The sequence below is a fragment of the Rhinolophus sinicus genome, chromosome 14 (genome assembly GCF_057876585.1).
Source record: "Rhinolophus sinicus isolate RSI-liver-muscle chromosome 14, RSI-T2T, whole genome shotgun sequence".
NCBI lineage: Eukaryota > Metazoa > Chordata > Mammalia > Chiroptera > Rhinolophidae > Rhinolophus > Rhinolophus sinicus.
The window spans coordinates 179,636,902-179,655,640 of NC_142514.1; the positions used below are offsets into that span (position 1 = coordinate 179,636,902).

The 18,739-nt window shown below is 55.7% G+C and overlaps 1 protein-coding gene across 6 annotated transcripts in view; it reads right to left on the reverse strand.

The window, feature by feature from the left end:
- Positions 1 to 3,872: 3,872 nt before the first annotated feature.
- SYT7 (synaptotagmin 7) overlaps positions 3,873 to 18,739 on the reverse strand; it is a 61,089-nt gene continuing 46,222 nt past the window's right edge. For all 6 annotated transcript variants that reach the window (XM_074336468.2, XM_074336469.2, XM_074336470.2 and 3 more), the window contains 6 exons: positions 18,512 to 18,647; positions 14,095 to 14,365; positions 10,778 to 10,947; positions 10,181 to 10,295; positions 9,468 to 9,667; positions 3,873 to 7,241 (listed from right to left, as the gene is read on the reverse strand). In XM_074336468.2, coding sequence (XP_074192569.1) covers positions 7,137 to 7,241; positions 9,468 to 9,667; positions 10,181 to 10,295; positions 10,778 to 10,947; positions 14,095 to 14,365; positions 18,512 to 18,647 — 997 coding nt within the window. In that variant the 3' untranslated portion in view covers positions 3,873 to 7,136. The remainder of the gene's footprint in view (positions 7,242 to 9,467; positions 9,668 to 10,180; positions 10,296 to 10,777; positions 10,948 to 14,094; positions 14,366 to 18,511; positions 18,648 to 18,739) is intronic.

Here is an 18,739-nt window from a genome sequence, read left to right on the forward strand (position 1 = left end):
TGTGCATTTCCCACATGCCTGTTTATTTATAAGCCCTGGGAGCACTGGGTCCCATTGCTGTGGGGACCCTGGGCTCCCTCTGGCGCTGCCCTCTGTCCATGTGCCCCAACTCTGCATTAAACTGGCCCAGCCAACTGTTAGGTTCTGTCTGGGGAACAAGCACTTGTCCTCAGTCACAAATGGCTTTGGCTGCTCAAAGCTGGTCTCAGGTCTTGCTGTATCTTCCTCTCTGCTTCCCAGCCTCCCACTGCACCTTACTTCTTTGGTCTTCTCCAGCTTAATTCTCAGGTCCCTGACTCTTAATATGTTTTTGAATCTCCCTCAAGCTGGGCTGAACTGTCTGTATTTCTTCACAGGTGCTGACCCCCCTCCTTCCCCTCTGTAACTCTATTCTTTCCTTGCTTATTCTGTTTTCTTCTGTCTCTTCATCTCTTTTTATTCAGTTATAGGATTACTTTTCCCCCTCATTGTTTGGGGGGGGGAATCAAATATTTAAAGAAAGGAAGAAAATTGTAAAGTCTCAGGCCTAGAGGCTCATCTCCCCTGAGACGATGCTGCCAGGCCACCATTACCATGGCAACAGGACTGATGTCATACAAGGCCCAAAGGTCAAGCCTGGCCCATCAGCTCTGCTGGCCATTGGGCTGAGCCTGGGTTAGGAGGAGGCTGGGGATGGTCTGGAGCCATTAGCTTGCAAGTGAGAGAGAAGGCCTTCAAATGGACAGAAAGAGCTGGTGGATGGGGAATATTGGAGGCAGCGTCCTTCTTTAGGAGGAAGAGGGGCCTGGGGTCGCTGCAGACTTTGTCTCTCTCAGGGCTCCTCAGGTGCCCATGCTCCCCCTGTCATAGCTCCATCAGGGCCAGTGGGCCTTCCTGGGTTCTGGGAACTTGGAGGAAGGAACTGAGATCTCAGCTCACTCGGGTGGGACAGGAGTGGCAGCAGGCCAGAGACTCCTGTGACTCCGTGACTCATGTCATGGCATGGGGAAATACTCCTGGTCCTGGAATCAGAAGGTATGGGTTCCAGTCCTAGTTCTGTTAATGACGAACTGACCTTGAATAAGTCATGGCCTGAGCCTCGGTTTCTCCATTTGCACACGTGGAGTTGGATTTATTTAGATCTGATGTTGCAACTGAGGATTCCATGCAACCTCGTGTTTGCCCACCTTCCCTGCGTGCAAATCTCAGATGGAGGGGGTTGGTGGTGCAGGTGGAGCCACGGTGACCCTGGAATAACTGCTGGCACTGCCAGCCCAGGTGTCCTGCCTCTCTCTGGTCTGTTTTGCTAATCCTCTTCCCTTGCTGTATTTGCCTGAGTACTCTAGGTCAGACAAAGGCCCACGATGAGCCCCCCAGGCCATCCTGACACCTGGTCCCGGGCTTTGCCAAAGACACGCGCTTGCTCTCCACCATCAGGAGCCAGTTCCTTCTGGAAGTTACAGAGTTTGCTTAAAGTGGAGCTGATCCCTGACTTGAGAACAATATTGAGGGACTCTGTCTCCATGCGGATATGGGGGAGATCAGGGTAGAAAAGGGGCTCTTGCCAGGGACAGCTGGGCCTCATAGCTCCCCTTGGTGATGAAGAGCGTGCTGGATTAGGAGTCCTAGCCCACCCCCCACTTAACTGCCTGTGACTTCTCACTTGGCTTTGGGGGGCAGGGACTAGGGGAGCCAATTTTGGATGGGCATTTGTAACAATGCTGTTCCTTCAGTTGTGTGGGGGTAGTCAGCAGGGTTAGGGCCATGGGGGAGTCGGGCAGAAGAGCTCTGGAAGAGTTATGTTTGTGCCAGACATGCAGGGCAGAGGCCAAGGCAGTCAGCAGATCAGAACTGGAAGGCAGGCAGTGGGGACCGGAGCACAGGGCAGGGCAAGAAACAGGCCAGGGACGGAGACTTGCCCATAGTATGAGTAGGAGGCCTAACCCAGTGCTGGACCCACACCGAGTGAGGTCACCCTGTCCTTGGCTGGCAGTCAGGTCTGGGTGTAGTGGTTGTAACCTGCTCTTCCTCCCTCCTGGAGCCCTGTGACAGGCTTCCTGGCGAGCAGAGCAGCAGAGATGGGAGGTGGGGATTGGATCCTTGCCTAGCTTTATTACGGCCACCTCCCTCTTCCTGCCCACCCTCAGGGGCTTGGGAAAGTAAGAACAGGGTGCTGGGGAACCGGAGCCCCTGCCCAGAAGCACCTCCCTGCCTCCAAAGCCACTGCATGGGCTTGCTCAGCCATCTGTCCCAAAGCTTCCTCAAGACGCCTGGGTACTCTTGTTCTGAGGATGGACATTTATTAGCACACCCAGGTGTGCCACACAGAACATGTATTCATACAGGTGTCCCTGCCCAGGGGGGCTCACAATCTAAACGAGACACAACATATACACACAGGACACAAACACAGGAGGGGGGCATTTTAAGGGACACAGATGGTCAAGGGAGCTACGGGCTGGGGCATACAGCGTGTTCAAGCATTGTCCTTCTGGGTGTCTTTGTGGGGGAGGGAGAGGAGAGCAGGACATAGCCCAGGATGGCCTTCCAGAAAGCAGTGGAATCCAGGAGGGACTTGCAGGAGAAAGTGAACACCAGAGGGCAGTGGTTTCAGGCACAGGGAGAGAGGGGCACATTTCTCTGTAGTCCTGGATGAAGAGAGACCCAATGAAGTAAAGGCAGAAGAACGAGGCAAAAAGTCCAGGAGAAGGCCCCAAGCCCGTGGCAAGGGGCTGCCACTTCTGCCAAGCTGAGCTGTCCCTGCTTTCAAGCCGAGATTTCCAGAGCCATTTTCCCAGAGAAAGCCTGAACAGAGGTTCTGGCAAGGGGCATTCTTCTTGAGAATACTTACCTGAGCCTGGGGCTCTCTCCAATCTCTGGGACAGAGATCAGCAGACAAAAGAAATAACTGCCTTTTAACCAGAACTTTAAACAAGGTTGGCAGAAATTGATGGGGCAGGAAGGGGGAGGATGGGCAGCTTCAGGTGGGGGTACTTAGTGCAGCTCCAGGAGGCAGCTACCGGCCAGGTGCTGGGGAGCAGGAGGTGCGCTGGCCTCCCTCACTCGAGTGGGGCCGGAGCCAGCAGGTGACACGTGACAACGGAGGGGCACTTGTTGCCTTTGTGCCTGTAACAGAGGTAGCACCTTCCTTCTGAAGTACCCTGAGAGCTGCCAGGCCTCGGCTTCTCCTGGCGGTGTGTGGGAAGGGAGGGAGAGGGGCTGGAATGGTTATTGCTCCTTTGCAGTCTGAGGGAACTGAGGCCGGAAGAAGGAAAAAGCTCATCCGAGGCCACAGTTGCTGGAGAAGGAAAGACACTGGGGCTCAGTTCCCTCAGGCTGGGTCTGGCCATGGGCTCTTCTTAGTTGGAGAGAGTTTTCTAATCCTACAGGATTAAACCCAAAAAGGGTATAGAGAAGCCACAGGCCCAGCCAACAGAGCCAGAGCTCTGCAGGGACCAGGAAGGAAGGGGAGACGCTGACCTGTAACCACAGTGGCCCAGCCATAGTTCAGGTAGTGATGGGTAGTGGAGGGTCCCCCTTTGATTTGTTGACCTGCTTTGGAGGGTGGGGAGGGTCCCCTGGGTACTGAGGGAGGGGATGTTAGTGTGGGTGAACTACAGGGGTACCCCTCAGACCTCAAAGAGATTCCACTCCCAACAAGCCTTGCTTCAGGCCTGATCCGGGAGGTGGGGCTGCTCCTTTGCTTTCTGGGTAGCTGGTGGGTTTATATTCTAGATCTGAGGACAGGCTGGAAGGACCTCATTACCAGTGAAGACAAATCTCCAGGGTGACAAACTGAAGGGAGATTCTGCCCCAGGCTCCCCTCACCCGACTGCTGCTTCCCCTGGGAGGTGAAGGAGGGCTGGGACCCACAGAGGAAACAGCCAAGGCCCTACTTTTCCACGATCCTTTATTAATCAGAATGGGCCTCGCCACAAAAAGCAGGGCCCATTCCCACAAAAATATGATTTTGCAAAGAGGAAATCTTGCTGACTTAGGGGGTGCATATGGTGGAAAATTTTTGTATGGTTCTTTTTTCCTTTTTTTTTCTTCAGTTTTTCTTCATTTCTCTTTGCTGCAAATTTTTTTTGCGACAGTGGGTTTTTTTTTTTGTTGTTTTTTTATAAAACACTTGCGCTCAAGGACTCAAACACAATACAAACAATGGCCATCAACCCCCACCCCTGGGGTCCCAGCCAGGCTGGGGGCTCTGAGACCCCCCCTTGGCTTTTTTGTGGCTGTTTTCCTGGCGTCTGGCGCCGGTGGGCAGGTGCGGGGTCCCGGGGTAGGTGGAATTTGTACAGCAGTTCCGGGGAGATGGTCACAAGAAAGGATACATGAACGAGATAACAACTAAGTCTAGGGCGCCCACAAAGACTGCAGGTGACGCTCATGAGCTCATGAAGGGACCTGGGACACAGTGGAGAAGAGACAGATAGGCCCAGGCCGGCCTTGGCTATCCCTGGAGGCTCTGTTGGGGGAGGGGCAAGTGGGCCTTGCTTTCAGGGTACAGTAATAATACTTTGCTCGCGGGTAGCACCTTCAGTTCTCCTGCCTTGACCCCTAGGTCAGGTGACGGCGGCCTCACAACCTCCCCTATGAGGTAGGTGAAGTATTATTACCATCATTTTACAGATGGGGAAACTGAGGCCCCGAAGTATGGGTGATTTGCCCAAGGTCCTGGGATGGTGGCAGGGCTCCGGTGCCCTCCCCCACCCTCAAGTTCCCCCATTCCCTGTTCTCCTTTAGGCCTAGACCTCCCCCCCGCCCTCACCCCATACCACCCGCCTCCTCCCGTGCCAGCCCACCCGGCCCTCGGTCCACCACTTGCTGCCCCTCCCCCGTGTCCCGGGTGCGCATCTGAGGGCTGAGGAACCGTAGGAGGGTTACACCAATGTGCCTGGGTGGGATCAGACTGGGAACAGACTGCCTGGAGATGCTCTGCATGTGATTGGCTAAGAGTCCCGGGGCTCGGAGAAAATAAGGGACGCAGTTACCCCGCCCACTCTTTACAAATCGGTTCAATCCCTGGGGGCTCTGCAGTAGGCAGGGGGCCTGGACGGGCTCGCTCAACCGCCCGCCTCCCGCGAGGTGGAGAGGAAGAGGGTCCCCTCTGCTTCTTGAGACATCACCCTCTCTTCGCTTCCCCCACAGCTTCCAGATTCTCAGCCCTCCTGTCCCCGCCTGGGCTGGTCCCCAGCCCACCCAATAAGTACGGTGCAGTTGGGGCAGACCCCCATTTTAAGCAAAGCTACAATAGAGAAAAATTTGGATTTACAAGGAATGTGGGTGACTGTTTGCTGTACATTAGCACTCTTCACTCTACAAAATAATTCACCTACTTTGTGTGATATTCTTCCGGATCCTACGGGAAGGCTGGGGGCGGAAGTGTGAGATTCAATGTAAGAAAATTTTGATATGGGCAAAAATGTGACCTGTCTACTGTATAGAGCAGAATGCTCAGCTCAAAGGAGAAGCCTACTGAAGGAAAACGGTTCCTAAATGCCTATGCTTTTGCCATGCTCTGTAAATGGGGACCAGGGTCTCTTTCCTGGGGTGTCAACTCCATCTGGGGTAGAACTGGGGTCCAAGGCCGCGGTCACAGACTGCGGTCTCCCGGCGCCACCTGGCGGTGTGTGTCGGAATGTCAGGCCCAGGCTCTCGGACCTCGGGAATCAAGGCTGTCACCAGCTGTCTTGTATCAATACCAGGGCTCGCGTGGGGATGAGCAGGCTTAAACGGATCATCCTGAAATCTGCTGTCTCCAAGGGGAAGCCAATTCTAGAGTCTACAGCAGCCAAGGCGGAGAGACCACAACTTCTTTGTGTGGGGCAACGCCAGAACTCAGAATCCTGGCATTTTCCCTGCTTCCTCGGCCTTAACTGAGAGGGACAGAAGGAGCTGCTCTGAGGGACCCAGAGAAATGCGGACGGTGAGAAGACATTCCTGCAGAAGGTCGCATGATGCAAGATCAGAGACCACAACAGGGAATAAAAGGGAAGGTCTGTGAGCATGGAGGGTGGAGGGGTGTGTGCGGGGAGGGAGGTCTGCACAGTGAGAGAGAAGGAAGGAGGAGGAAGCTGGGAATCATGGAGAATATTGCCAACATGGCTGGGATGTGAGATCTGGGAAGGATGAGGGTGTTAGGGGAAAGACCTAGTGGGGGCTTGGGAGCCCGAGAAGGAAGGGAGCAGGTGACTCCTCGTGGAGTGTGATGCACACAGTAGGTGCCTAAAAGGTATGGAACAATGTCCAAGAGATGAAATTGCTGGGGAAGGAGCTACTGGAGAAGAACTGGAGGCAGAGAGGGACCCTGGGGGGGTGGGTGAGGGCTAAGAGTCCCATGGGGGGAAATGGCAGGAGGCAGCCCAGCTCTCAGCCCTCTTTCCCACCCCACCCTGCCCCATCCCTGCCCTACTCACCCCTCCCCCGCCTGTCCTCTCCCCCACCCTGGCTCAGTGCATTGTCCTCTCTGGGCCACCAGCCCGGCTTCACTTCATGGAATGCTGCCCTCTCTGCATAGTGTAGTCTTCAGCACTGCTGGCGCCAGGGGGACGGGGAGCGAGCGCCTCACCCCATACACACACACACATGCACACTGTGGGCACAACACAAGTACACAGGGCTGCGGCTCCAGGACCCCAGAGGGGCTATATACTATCCTTGGCATTCAGGGGCCAGCCGGCACCTGAAACTGCCCTGGGACGGGCCTCTCCTGGCCAGGCCAGGGCCAAATGCCTCGGCCTCCTCTCTCCTAGGCCCAGAACCGGGGGCTGTGGAGGGGGCGGCCTCTCTCCACTCCAGGCACTGCCTTAAAGAAAACGGGGACCGTGTCCACCTGGCGGGCCTCTGGAGGGATCTGCCTGTCTGGCTCGCACGCTTTTCCCCACTTCTTTAGTATCAGCAAGTCAGGAAGGAAAGGGGCAAAGCAGGAAAATGGCTCCCAGAGCCCCTCCCCCGGAGTTGGACTGGTGGAGGATGGGGCTGGTACTTCCTAGAAATGGGGCCCAAATGATTCCTGGGACCCCCTCCCTGGCCAAGCCGTCAGGGTCCTCCCCTCATCCATGGCAGGGGGGCCAAGCCGGGCGTGTGCATAAAGTGGTGAGGGCATGATGGGGACCAGGGCCCTTGGTCCCCTGGGCCTCCCGTGGCCCCACTCAGGCCTTTAGCTGGTGCCACTGGGCCACAGGCTGCCGGGGACGGGCAATCATGTCCTTCCAGTGTTTCACCTCCCCGGGCCCGCTCTTCCAGGACAGGTAGATCTGGGGAGAGAGGGAAGAGGACAGCATTAGTGGCACTCTCTGAGGCATTGTCCCCTGCTCCCACCAGGGGGTGACACTCCATCTCCACAATGACACCCTCACTTGTGATCATGGGGGCCAAGGGGCCTTTGCATGCAGTGACAACCTACCCCGCAGGGGCCGTCTCCTCCCTCCCCTTGCCAGCCTAACCTAGTTTCCTTGTTGTGCCTCCCTCTGGGGCCCGGGCAGGCCTGGGCCTTCTGAATTAGACTCCTGACCTGTTTTGCAGGGGGCGGGGCGGGGGGGGGGTGTTTGAAGGTGGTGGTGGGGGGGCAGTTCACTACCACGCCCTTCCCTGCCCTACCTGTTGGGGACTGTCTTTCCTTAATTGCAGTGGCTCCTACCTCCTGAGCACTTACTACATGTAAGCACTTAGCTAGGGCCTCTATACACATAAATCATCACATCTTGACCTGGGAGGCAGGTGTCTTATCCCCATTTTAGAGACAGAGAAATGAAAGTGCAGAGAGTTAAGAACCTTACCTACAGTCACAGAATTTATAAGTGGTGCAGAGGGATTTAAATCCCGGTCTTTGGACTCTACACGACCAACCCGATCCTGCCAGCCTCTATGTTAGGTAGGGACTGCACAGTGTCGGGAGTGGGGGTGCGCACATGACCTCCCAGCCTTGTGACTGGTGGCTGGCTAAGAGCATAGGGCTCTCTGAGCTACCCAGGCCAAAATCAGAACAAACTCACCTCTGCCTTGCTTCAGCCAACAGAAGGTAGGCCTGTTTCAAAAGGTATGTAAGGAACGCCCAACTCCAAAAGGCTAAGCTACAGAAGAGCTTAGCAATAGATACAGTTACATGGCCATTGGCCTGCGCTGGTCAAGGAGGGGGCTCAGCAAGCCCCAGCCGCACTTAGAACACATGGTCCCACTGGGTATGGGTGATGCCATCCTGGAGAACTGTCTCGCCTGGGACCACAGGGCAGCCAGCCACGTTCCCTGAGCCTCGCTAGGTTAGCAGACGGGGCCAGCTCTGCTCCTTGAGGCAGCTACTTCCCTCAGTCCCAATAGATAAGTTCTCCATTCCCATCTGTCTTAGGGTTGCCTCCACCTTGGCCCCCTTCCCGGTGGGGACCCTGTCTTGTTTCCCCCACACAGGGCAATGCCTAGCTTGCTCCTGGCATCTACCCTTCCCCTCCACCTGCTTTGATCACTGGCTTCCTACACTGGTCAAAACTCCATGTCTGAATGGATACCCAGGCCCTTAGTAGGGAGGTTTCAAAAATAACTTTTATTCTAACAGTAACTAACATATACATTCCAAGTACTGTGCTAAGCATTTCACCTGTGTTATTGAATCCTCCCCACACACTGTGAGGTTGGGACAGTCTTACTCATTTCAAGAGGAGGAAATGAGGCTCCAAAAGGTTATGGCTATTAAGAGGTAGGGCTGGGACCTGGACTCTGGCAAACTGACTGCCAAGCCCACACTGTCAACACTAAAACATAAATAAACACGGGAATAGACATTTTAATGTAGAAAAATGGAAGGGTTTATGTCACAGAAGCACATCCTGGAAAAACTCAAGGCCAGGCATAGATGTTTTTGGCTAATGTATGACAAGGAGAGGTCACTTTCTACAAGAACATCCAACATATCTCAGGCAATTCTTACACCACCCTGTGAAGTGCTGTAGGGTCAGTATTAGTAGCTCCATTTTACAAATGAGAACACTGAAACTCAAAGAGGCAAGTGACTTGCCCAAGGACACACAGCCATTTAGCAGCAGATGAGGTGGAAAGCAAAACTGGGTCTTGGGAGTCTGACTGCAGCTCTCAACACTGCCCCCCACCCCCTTCCCCACTCCCAGTAGCTCACCGTCTGCAGATGGGACCGTGGGTGATGTTGCTCCCAAGGTCCTTATCCCGAGGGTCTTGTCCAGAAAACTCCCTTTTTGAGATCCAGGGCCCTTCTTCCTCCCGCTTACTTCTCCCCCTGCCCTGCCAGCAGTCTGCCCTCTGCTGACTAATCCACAGTATGGCACTTAGGGGGGATCCCACCCAATCCCTTCATTTTCAGATGAAACAGGTCCAGAGAGGGGAAGGGCCTGACCCTATCTCTCCGGCTGTCCAGCCCTGCGCTCGGCCACGACGCCCGCTGCTGCCCGCTGCTGCTCGTAAGGACAGACCCTTGCTGGGCGCCAGCTGGCGCGTCACCCCACCTGCCTTGCCCCTACCTTGCCGATGACATCGTTGCGGCTGAGTCTGTCCTTGTCCATGACGGTGATGATGATGGTCGTCTCCCTCAGCTTCTCCGTGGGGATATCGAAGGCAAAGGACTCGTTGAAGATGGGGTTCAGGTTCCTCTTCATGGTCACTGTCTTCTTCTTCTCCACTCGCTTGTCCTTGTACATCAGCCACACCTTCACGTAGGGGTCTGGGAAGGAAGAGAGGAAAGGTCAGAGCTCCCCCGGATCCCCTTTTCTCTCCAGGTGTGGAAGCTGGGGCAGGAGGAGCTGTGTGCTTTCTGCAGGGGGCCCGGAAAGCCCCAAGCGAGAATGAGGGGGACCTGGGGGATCAGCAAGTGCAAGAGCTGGAAGGGACCTTAGCATCACCTTGTGCCCTCCTATGAACGTGAACAAGGAAACCGAGCCCCACAGAGGCCCGGTCTCACCCGAGGTCACAGACAAGTAGTATCGAACTGGGGTTGAAGTCAGGTCTCCCACCACAGTGTCCCCTTCTTCCTGATTCTGGGAAGGACAGAGTCCAAGATGACGCTGACTCAGACGCTGCTCCAAAGGGGCCCACCCAAGGCTTTAGGGTAGAGGAGATGAGGCCGGAGGTGGGGCATGGGGAACAGGAGTGACGGGCACAAAGTGGACATCCAGCATGATTCCCGTGTCCCTATCTCCCTGGCCCACCTGCCCTCTGCCTCGAGAAGCCCCAGTACCTGACGTGCCCCCGATATCCATGGCTTTGAGGTTCCGGGCTTTGATGATGTTCACGATGATGGAGTTGGCAGAGGGGTTGTAGCAGAGAGACAAGAGCAGCTCCCCTCGGCTCCCCTGGGAGGGAGGGACCAGGGGAGGGCTGAGGCTGGGCCACGAGGGCTGCTCCCCTCCCCCCCCTCGAAGGGAAACTAGGAGGGGCGTGGAGACTAGGCGGGGGGAATGGTTTCTGGGGGGGCCCCCTGCCCCAGGCCCCCTCCATCCTGACCTGGGTGCTCACTGCCTTCTCTCTCTGCCACTTCTGTCAACACTTGCTCTCCCCTCATCTGGCAGGTCTGTGTGCCGCCCCCCCCATAGAGCTCCCATACCCCCCCACTCCCTGAACAGAGCCCAGCTTCTTTATCACAGCTCAAGCAAGTCCCCCCAGGTGCCAAGCCTCAGCACTGAGACCGCTGGTGGGAAAAGCTCCATTGGGGCCGCCCATCTGCACCCACTCCCCACAGCACTCTTGGCCTTCCTAAGGTTGAGGGGTGTCTAGGACTGGATCTGCCAGCCCTGACCTGCCAGCCCCCAGCCAGGGCCCTCAGCTGGGGCCTTACACTCCCATCGCTGCATGGCTTCAGATCCTTCCAGAAGGTCTGCATCTGGGTCAGGTCCACCTTGTTGAGGGGGATGGACACCTCCCCAATGGGGTCGTTGCGGCTGAAGCGGTCATAGTCCAGGACCTGGAGGTAGAGGACCCTCTGCACCACCTTCTCGTAGGGGAAACCTGGGGGACAGACAGTGCAGGTGAAGAGTGGGGCCAAGGGCCCGCATGAGGCCCAGGCAGGGCGAAGGTTCCAGGTAGGAAGGCCCAAGACGAGCAGGGACGAGAAGGACTATGGGTGGTGTCTTCCCACTGCCACCGCCCCAGGCACAACACGCCACACCTCAATTCAGACCTTCCTAAAGCCTTAGCAAGAACTGTCATTATCTCATCTGTGTGTCTCTCAACAATTCTCTGAGGTGGACAGTATCTTGTCCTTTGTACAGATGAGGAGACTGAGGCCTACACGGCTTAAATCACTTGCCCAAAGTCCCACAGCTAATCAAGAGCAGAGGTGGGACCATTCATTCACTCATTCGTCATGTGTCCGTCTCGGTGGCCGGGCCCTGGCCCCCTGCTCTCTCGGCAGCCCTGCCACTGCTAGTCGTGCTGGCAAGTCTGGGCAAGTGGCTCTGCCTGTGATGGCCACGGCTGCCAGACAGGAAGCCCCAGGAGGACTCAGGGTGGAGGGAAAAGGTAGAGGCACAGAAGGAGTGGACATGCTACCCCTTCGCCTCCTTCCAATGATCAGCCGGTCTGTCCGTCCTTCCTCAACAGGTCCCACAGCTGTCCCCTTCTCCACTGTCCCCTCCGTCATCCAAGCCACTGGCACCTCTTGCCTAGAGTCACAAGAGTCTCCAAACAGCACTCTCCGTTTGCTCACTTCTTCCTACTGTTCATTCTCAACATAGCAGCCAGAGTGAGCTTTTAAAAATAGAAATCACATCATGATACTCCTGCTTAGAGCCTTTCAGTGGCTCCCAGTGCACTTAGAATAAAAGTGTGTGCCTCCCTCCTTCCACAGCTTGGCCCGCTGTCCTCCACTCTTCACTCAATGACGGCTCCGGCCACACCAGGCTTCTTCCTGGCCTTTCAGCACCCTGATTTTTTTCTGCCTCGGCAGCACAAGCTGACCTGACCACACCCCATGTCCGCTTTCTTTCCAGACATCCGTGATGGGGTCGGATTCCCTGTTCTACACTCAAGCACGTTCCTTTCCCAGCTCATATCCCAGGCTGTAATAGAGATTTATCTGTCTGTTTCCTTGATTCTGACTCTCTCACTAGGCTAGGATTTCCAGGAAGGTATTTCTGTACTCAATCACCGGATCCCAGAGTCTAACACTGTTTCTGGCACGTAGTAGGCACTCGATAAATATTTGTTAAGTGAATCAATAACTGACCAAATGAGTAAGTGCCAGTGAAACGGCCTGATGGAGCAGCAGGAGTGTGCTGGGTGGACTGGGATGTTAGGCCTGAAGGACAGCTGGGCCAGGAGCTTGGATGGGAAGGAAAAGGTACTAGGAACCAGGGGAAGGTCTGAAGCTGGAGTCATTGGACCTTGGGAGGCTCCATTGGAGGAGGGGCCGGCCTGGGAGGTACAGAGGACGCAGACCAGCCTGGAGGCCTGGCGGGTCAGATCCAGGAAGAAGACAGGACACTTAACACCTTAGCCTGACTGATAAGAGAAGATGAAGAGCTCTGGAGGATTCCAGAGACGCTAGAAACACAGAGAAGCCTCTGACAGGGGCAGGTACAATAGAAGAGGAAATCCTATGTCCTCGGAACCCCTAGCCTCTGAATTCCTTCAGGGCCCTTTCCTCATATTGAGGGGGGCTATGTCTTGCTCATCTTGGAGTCCCCCAGGGAACTTACCCAGAAGACCCTTGGCATCTATTCAGGTGAAGTGCACGAAGACAAGTGTACTGGAAATGTCGGAGGTTCCCAGAGGTCCCTGCACCTGAATTAACTCTCTTCCACACCAGAGGAGGCAGTCTCCTATCTGGCAAACTCCTATTCATCCATCACAACCCATCTTGAATGGCCCCTCTTCTGGGAAATGTTCTTCAGCAACACCAAAGGGAGCTCATACTGGGTTCCTGCAACACCTGTGATGTGTTGGCAGCATGTGCCTTCATTATCTACACATTTACATCCTCCTTTATACAGGAATGCTTGATGGCCACAATTCTTTCTGTACCCCCAATCCCCAGGAGAGTGCCCTGCTCAGAGTTAATGCTAGGTAAATGTCTGCAGAACGGACCGGTGGATTGGGGCTCTGCCCATAAACCTTGACCTGCCAACTAGCTTCAAACACCTCCAGACAGCTGAGCCTTTTGCTGGCTGTGCCATCTCTAAACTGACCCCACACTAACCTGGAGAAGAGGAGGGTTCAGAAACATACAAGCACCCACTAGCTCACCTCCAATGATTTATTTAGTGGATGAGCTGGCTGCCACTTTGCGGAAGGGGTGGAGTGCCAGATGGCTGGGACACCAGATGGAAAAGTCCGTGGGGCATACTGAAGGTTCTGGAGAAGAAGGTTTTGTTCTCACTGGTTGAATGGGGGTTGGGAAAGGTTTATGGCTCCTCTAAGTGGGGAGTAGGGTCTGGGCACCCAAAGAGCCTGGGACAGAAATTGCTCCCTGATCACATACCAGCTTCCTGGTTACTGTGAATCCTCAGAGATAAGAGATAAACAAGGGCCTGCAGGAGAGAGGACATTTCCTGTGCATCTGGAGGGGCCTATCCCGGGTGGGGGCAGGGGGCCAGAGACTGGGAACAGATGAATGTTTTTAACATATAGTAGAGTGTTTTCTGCATACCAGGCACTGTTGTGCTTTTATAATTTGCTGATTTGAATCCAAGGCACAGAGAGGTTCAGAAACTTGCCCCAGGTCACACAACTAGTAACCACCAGAGCTGGGATCCAAACTCAGGCAGCCTGGGCTATAGCTGTGCTCTTAACTACTACACTCGGGCCACTCCAGATGCTCCATTTCTCGATCCTGTGGGTGCCTCCCTTCCTTCCTCAGGATGAATCCTGTGTTTGAGCTGAAGTCCCCATGGTGGCCCAGCTTTCCTCCTCAGCCTTTGGCTGTGATGCCAGTTCCACTTGATCTATAACCTAATCCCAGCTAGACACAAAATGCATCAGGTTAATTGGGCAAGACACATGCTGCGTGGGTGTGTGCGAGTGCACGTGTGTGTGTGTTTGTGTCTGTGTACAGCCCTGCACGTGCACGTGTGCCTGGGGTCACATGTATACGTGTGTGGTTGCGTGCGGGGATTGTGGAGGGGAAGAGGGGCTGTGGGTGGGCGGGGGCCTCACCTTCGAAGAGGAAAGTCTCATTCCAGTGGGGGTTCAGGTTCTTCCTCTTCACCTTGGTCTCCAGCTTGTGCTTCTTATCTGGCAGCAGGTAGATCTTGACAAAGGGGTCGCTGGTGCCACTGAAGTCCTTGGCCGGCAGCTCCTGGGCCTTCATGATCTTCACGGTGAGCGTGGACTCCTGGAAGTTGTAGCCGACACTGAACTGGATCCGGCCCAGATTCTCTCGGCTGCAGCCCTCGTGAGCCTCGTCCTCCTCGGAGCCTGGGGAGAGCTGGGGGCGGGGGAGAGGTCCGCTGCGTTGGGGAGGATTCTGCTTCCACAAAGTCTCCTCTACAGCCCAGCACAGCTAGAAGGCCCCCTGTGCCTGAGGCCAGTCCAGCGTGCGGAGGGCTGCACGCTCCCTCTGGTCACCATGTGGGGCGGGTGGGGCCCGTCCCACATTCACACCCTGGAGGATGCTCAGGCAGAGGGCAAGTGCCTTGGATAGGGTCACACAGGGAGGAAGGGCAGAGCCAGGGCAGCCCCTGTCTGAACCCCAAGGCCGTGTGCACCCCTCTCCCCAGCCTCTGGATGCCCTGGGTCTGCCACCCCCTCTGCTCTGACACAGGCTGCCTTTGCCTCCCCTCATCACTGCTCTACTGGCATGCCCTGGGTCCCCAGCGGCCTCCTCCAGTTTTCCGCCCTCCCACAGCCCTGCAGGACGTTTTTGAATATTTTGTGAAATACACCAACACAAAAACTTGGGCTACCAAAGAAATGAGGGAGATTGTTCACATCTCCAAAGACTTCACCACGATATTTCTTTGGAAAGTGACTCTCTGGGGTTTTGAGGATGATGTGATTTACAAAATGAGAGAGTCAAGTTTTCAGGAGCAACGTCTATTTGTGTAAGCAGAGACTGAAAACACGGACTCCCAGACCCTGTCGGATGAGCCTGGAGAGACCTGGGGCTGGAGCCTGGAGAGACCTGGGGCTGGAGGCTGATGATGGGGCTGGAGAGACCTGGAGGTGGGGTGGGGAGGCAGGCAGCAGAGTTGTTTCAAAGGAGCCTCAGGTGACAGTACTGCGCCACAGGCCTGAGGACCATGGGAAGGGAGGCCTACACCGAATTCAGCCCCTCCCCCATGGGTGGCACTTGGGCTGACCCAGCAACTGATGGACATGTGGAGGGTGGCACGCAAGTCCCATTCCTAGGCCGACTTTGACATACTAGTAAGTAATTGGGGGGAGGGTCTCCCAGCCACATCTTCTCAGCTGTGGCTGCTCATTGGTAATATCTGGGGAGGTTTTTAGAATCCTGCTCAGCCTCAGCCACTTGGGTGCCACCCAGGAGCCTGGGGGTCCATGTGGCCCAGGCATCCGTTTAGTAAAAGCTCCTCAGGTGATTGGATGAGAGTCAGGGGTGGGGCTCCCAGTACCACATTTAAGATGAAATTGATGGCCCCTGTTTTCTCTCCCCACTTCCCCCACAGGAGTCTTCTCTGTGCCCTCTCTTTTCTCCTGGAAAGGTGGCCCCAGGCTCTCAAGTACTAAATAATACAGATGATAAGAATACGTATAGTGTGCACCTACCATGGCAGAAGACTCTTACATCACCTTCTTACTGAATCCTGACAACAGCGGGCGAGGCAGTTATCACCACTCTAGCTGAGGAGACTGGCTCAGAGAGGTTAAGTCACACGCCCAAGATTGCAAAGCAATATGAATCCTCTCTGACTTGAAAGCCCGGTCTTTCCATTAAAGCAGGTCCTCATCCCAGGGCAACGTTGGGACTTCCCCCCAAGCCAGTGAGGACTCACCTGTCCCAGGTGAGAAGTATCCAAGTCGTACAAATAACAGTAACTGCCACGTGTCTGGCCCTGCCCTGTGCCGGGTGCCTGGCCATCACGCTCCCTACAGCATCCCGAAGAGGCAGGCATGACTGTGTTCCCATTTGGTTTGGGGCACAGAGAGATTACTAACTTGCATCAAGTTGCCTGTGATAAGTAGAGTGGGAGCTCGAAGCCAGGTCAGTGCCAGCCATGAGTGCCCTTCCAGATGCCCTCACTCTCACATTCAGAGTCTGGGGCTTCACCAGCCACACCCCTGGTCCCGCTTGGAGCTGGAAGGGGAACTGAGCTGCCCTTCCCGATCTTTCTCACAGTAGAAGGTCCCTCCAGCTCCTGCCCCTCAGCTGGATCCAGACAACCCTGCAAGCTCCACCCCAGGCCCGCTGAAAGTGTGGCTTCCTTACCCAGATGCAGTTTTCCCCTGGTGAGCCTTCCCTCTCCTCATACCAGCCCACTCCCTTTGAGACTCAGTTTCTGCATCTGTAGGGGTCCTGGGACACTTAAATAGGCCATGTTCCTCCCATAGTCCTGTCCCGCAGCCTGGCCCCTGCCACTGATGCCATGAAGCCTGTAAAGACCACTTGCCCCTCCCTGTTCCTCCAAATTTGGTGTGGAGTTCCTGGTGACGAGTCCAGGTGGCCCCAGACCCACCTGAGGATGCCCTGGTCACTTGGCTCTTGGCTCCCAATCAAGGTAGTCTGGAAGGTGGGTGGGTCAAGTGGGCTTCACGCTGGAAGCAGGCAGTGGTTTTGTGCCTGCTCCCAGCCTTCCAGAACCACAGCCCTGAGCCCTAATTAAGCAGCTGGGGCAGCTCCTGGAGCTGTTTCCATGGCAACTGGGCTGGCCACCCCTATCATGCCCTGGGGGAGGTGCTGCCTGAGTTCTGGTAGAAGTAAGCATCAAACACCATTCGGGCAGTGCCCTGGGAGATGGCACCGGGCGGCTCAGATGCCGTGTGGCCCGGCCCCCTTTCTGAACCCTCCCCTCAGTCCCTTCCTCTGGCCAGCTGTGGGTAGCTGACTCCTCCTGACCCCCAACTTCTCACAGTCTGGGGCGTAGAGACCAGACAGCGGTTTACTTCTTCCTTCTTTGCCCTGCTCGTCTTTATCTTCACTATTGACACTAATGACCTGGCTTTGGCCTAGGGCTGGGCAATTAAACCCTGCCTGTCCACCTCTGAGCCTGCGCTGCCTTCCTCTGCCTGTGGCTGTCTGCCCCTACCGAGGGCCAGCAAGGGGCAGGCAAGCGGGCTGGGACAGGGCTGTCCCTTTTGGGAACCTAGCTACCGGGAAGCTGTAACTGATTAAGAGCCTTGCAGGGAGGCAGGACAGACTGTGGCGACAATGGCTGGGAGACAATGGCTGGGCCATCTACATGGGGGAGCATGGACAGGAGGGCAGTGGAGGGCCAGGCACGCCACCGGTGGGCGGGGAGAAGGGAAGGGGTGAGGAGACCCAAGGGAGACCAGAACAGGAACAGGGAAAATCTGATGCTCTAATCTGCATCCAAGAGACATGCACACTCTTTGGGCCCACCTCAGGCCTGCTGACTGGGAATCTACATTTTAACAAGATCCCTGGACTGGGCTAGAAAAGGGCAGTGGGGATGGATGATTAGTCAGGCAGAACTCTAAATGGCAAAGGGTGAGGCCTGGGGGCCCTGGAGGCCTCAGGGAGAGTGGGGGCTGCGGTGCCAAGGCAGTGGGCAAGGGAAATCTGAACTGAATGACATCAGCATCTTCCTTCTCTCTATGGGAGGGGGAGGAGGGTCCTAGTCCAGGGAAAGGAAGTGACTTGTCCCAGGTCATGTCCAGTAGGCACATGGCAGGCACTAGGTTCCCACCCTCACACCCTCCCCAAGCCTTCCTGGGCCTTCCACGCTGCCAAACCTTGGACTGACTCCTGCATTCAAATCTCTAGCCTTTGGAAAGCACAGGAGGGGCAATTAGCTGTGACCCACTGCTACCACCAGGGGGTGCTATGTGAAAGCCACAATCTCTGCCTTGGCAAAAAATGTCTCAGAACCACAAGGCTGGGATCCCAGTGGGGTTGGGTGTGGACAGGAGAACCCCTCATAATGATCAGGACTAGGGGGTTCCTCCTCTCCTGTTCTTTTTGGGCCTTAACTGGCCCCCAGCAATGAGGGTTGGGGAAGATCCCTGGGATGGAGATATGAGACTCGCTCCACCGGAAGCGCTGCCTCAGACCTCTACTCAATTGGAAACCACTCAGAGAGAAGGCACACCTTCTGCCCCAAGTCCTCTGTCCACTAGCGTTTTCTTCTAGGACCATAAAAATTTCTCACATGAGTAGGTTTTCTTTGGCCCTTGTTCAACCCAGAAAGACACTGGAGGAAGATGGGTATTCTTATTCCCACTTGAAAAATGAGGAAACTGACGCACAGAGAGGCTGTTTTGGTGAAAGAGCTGGGGAAAGAACCCAGGCTTCGCTCACACAGTCACCATGCTGGTTCCCTTGCCTGACTGGATGAGTCCTACAATGTCACCAGTTTCTACACATGCCCATGCCCCCGCCCCAGGTTTCCCAGCCGAGCTCCCGTGCGGGCCCCAGGCCGCCAGCCCTTCTCACCATGAGCATCTCGCTGGTGAGGGAGTTGACAAGGTCTGAGACGGAGGAATGCGGCTCGGTCCGGCGGTCCGACTCATCGTGAGGCGTCTGGCTGGGCACTGGGGCTGTGTTCACTGCCTTCCCTCCTGTAGGCAACCTGGGGGCAGGGGGAGTCCGAATGAGCGTAGCTGGAGGGGGGCGGGGCTAGGCACCATGGGCCTGTGTGGCGGCAGGACGTTCTCTGAGACC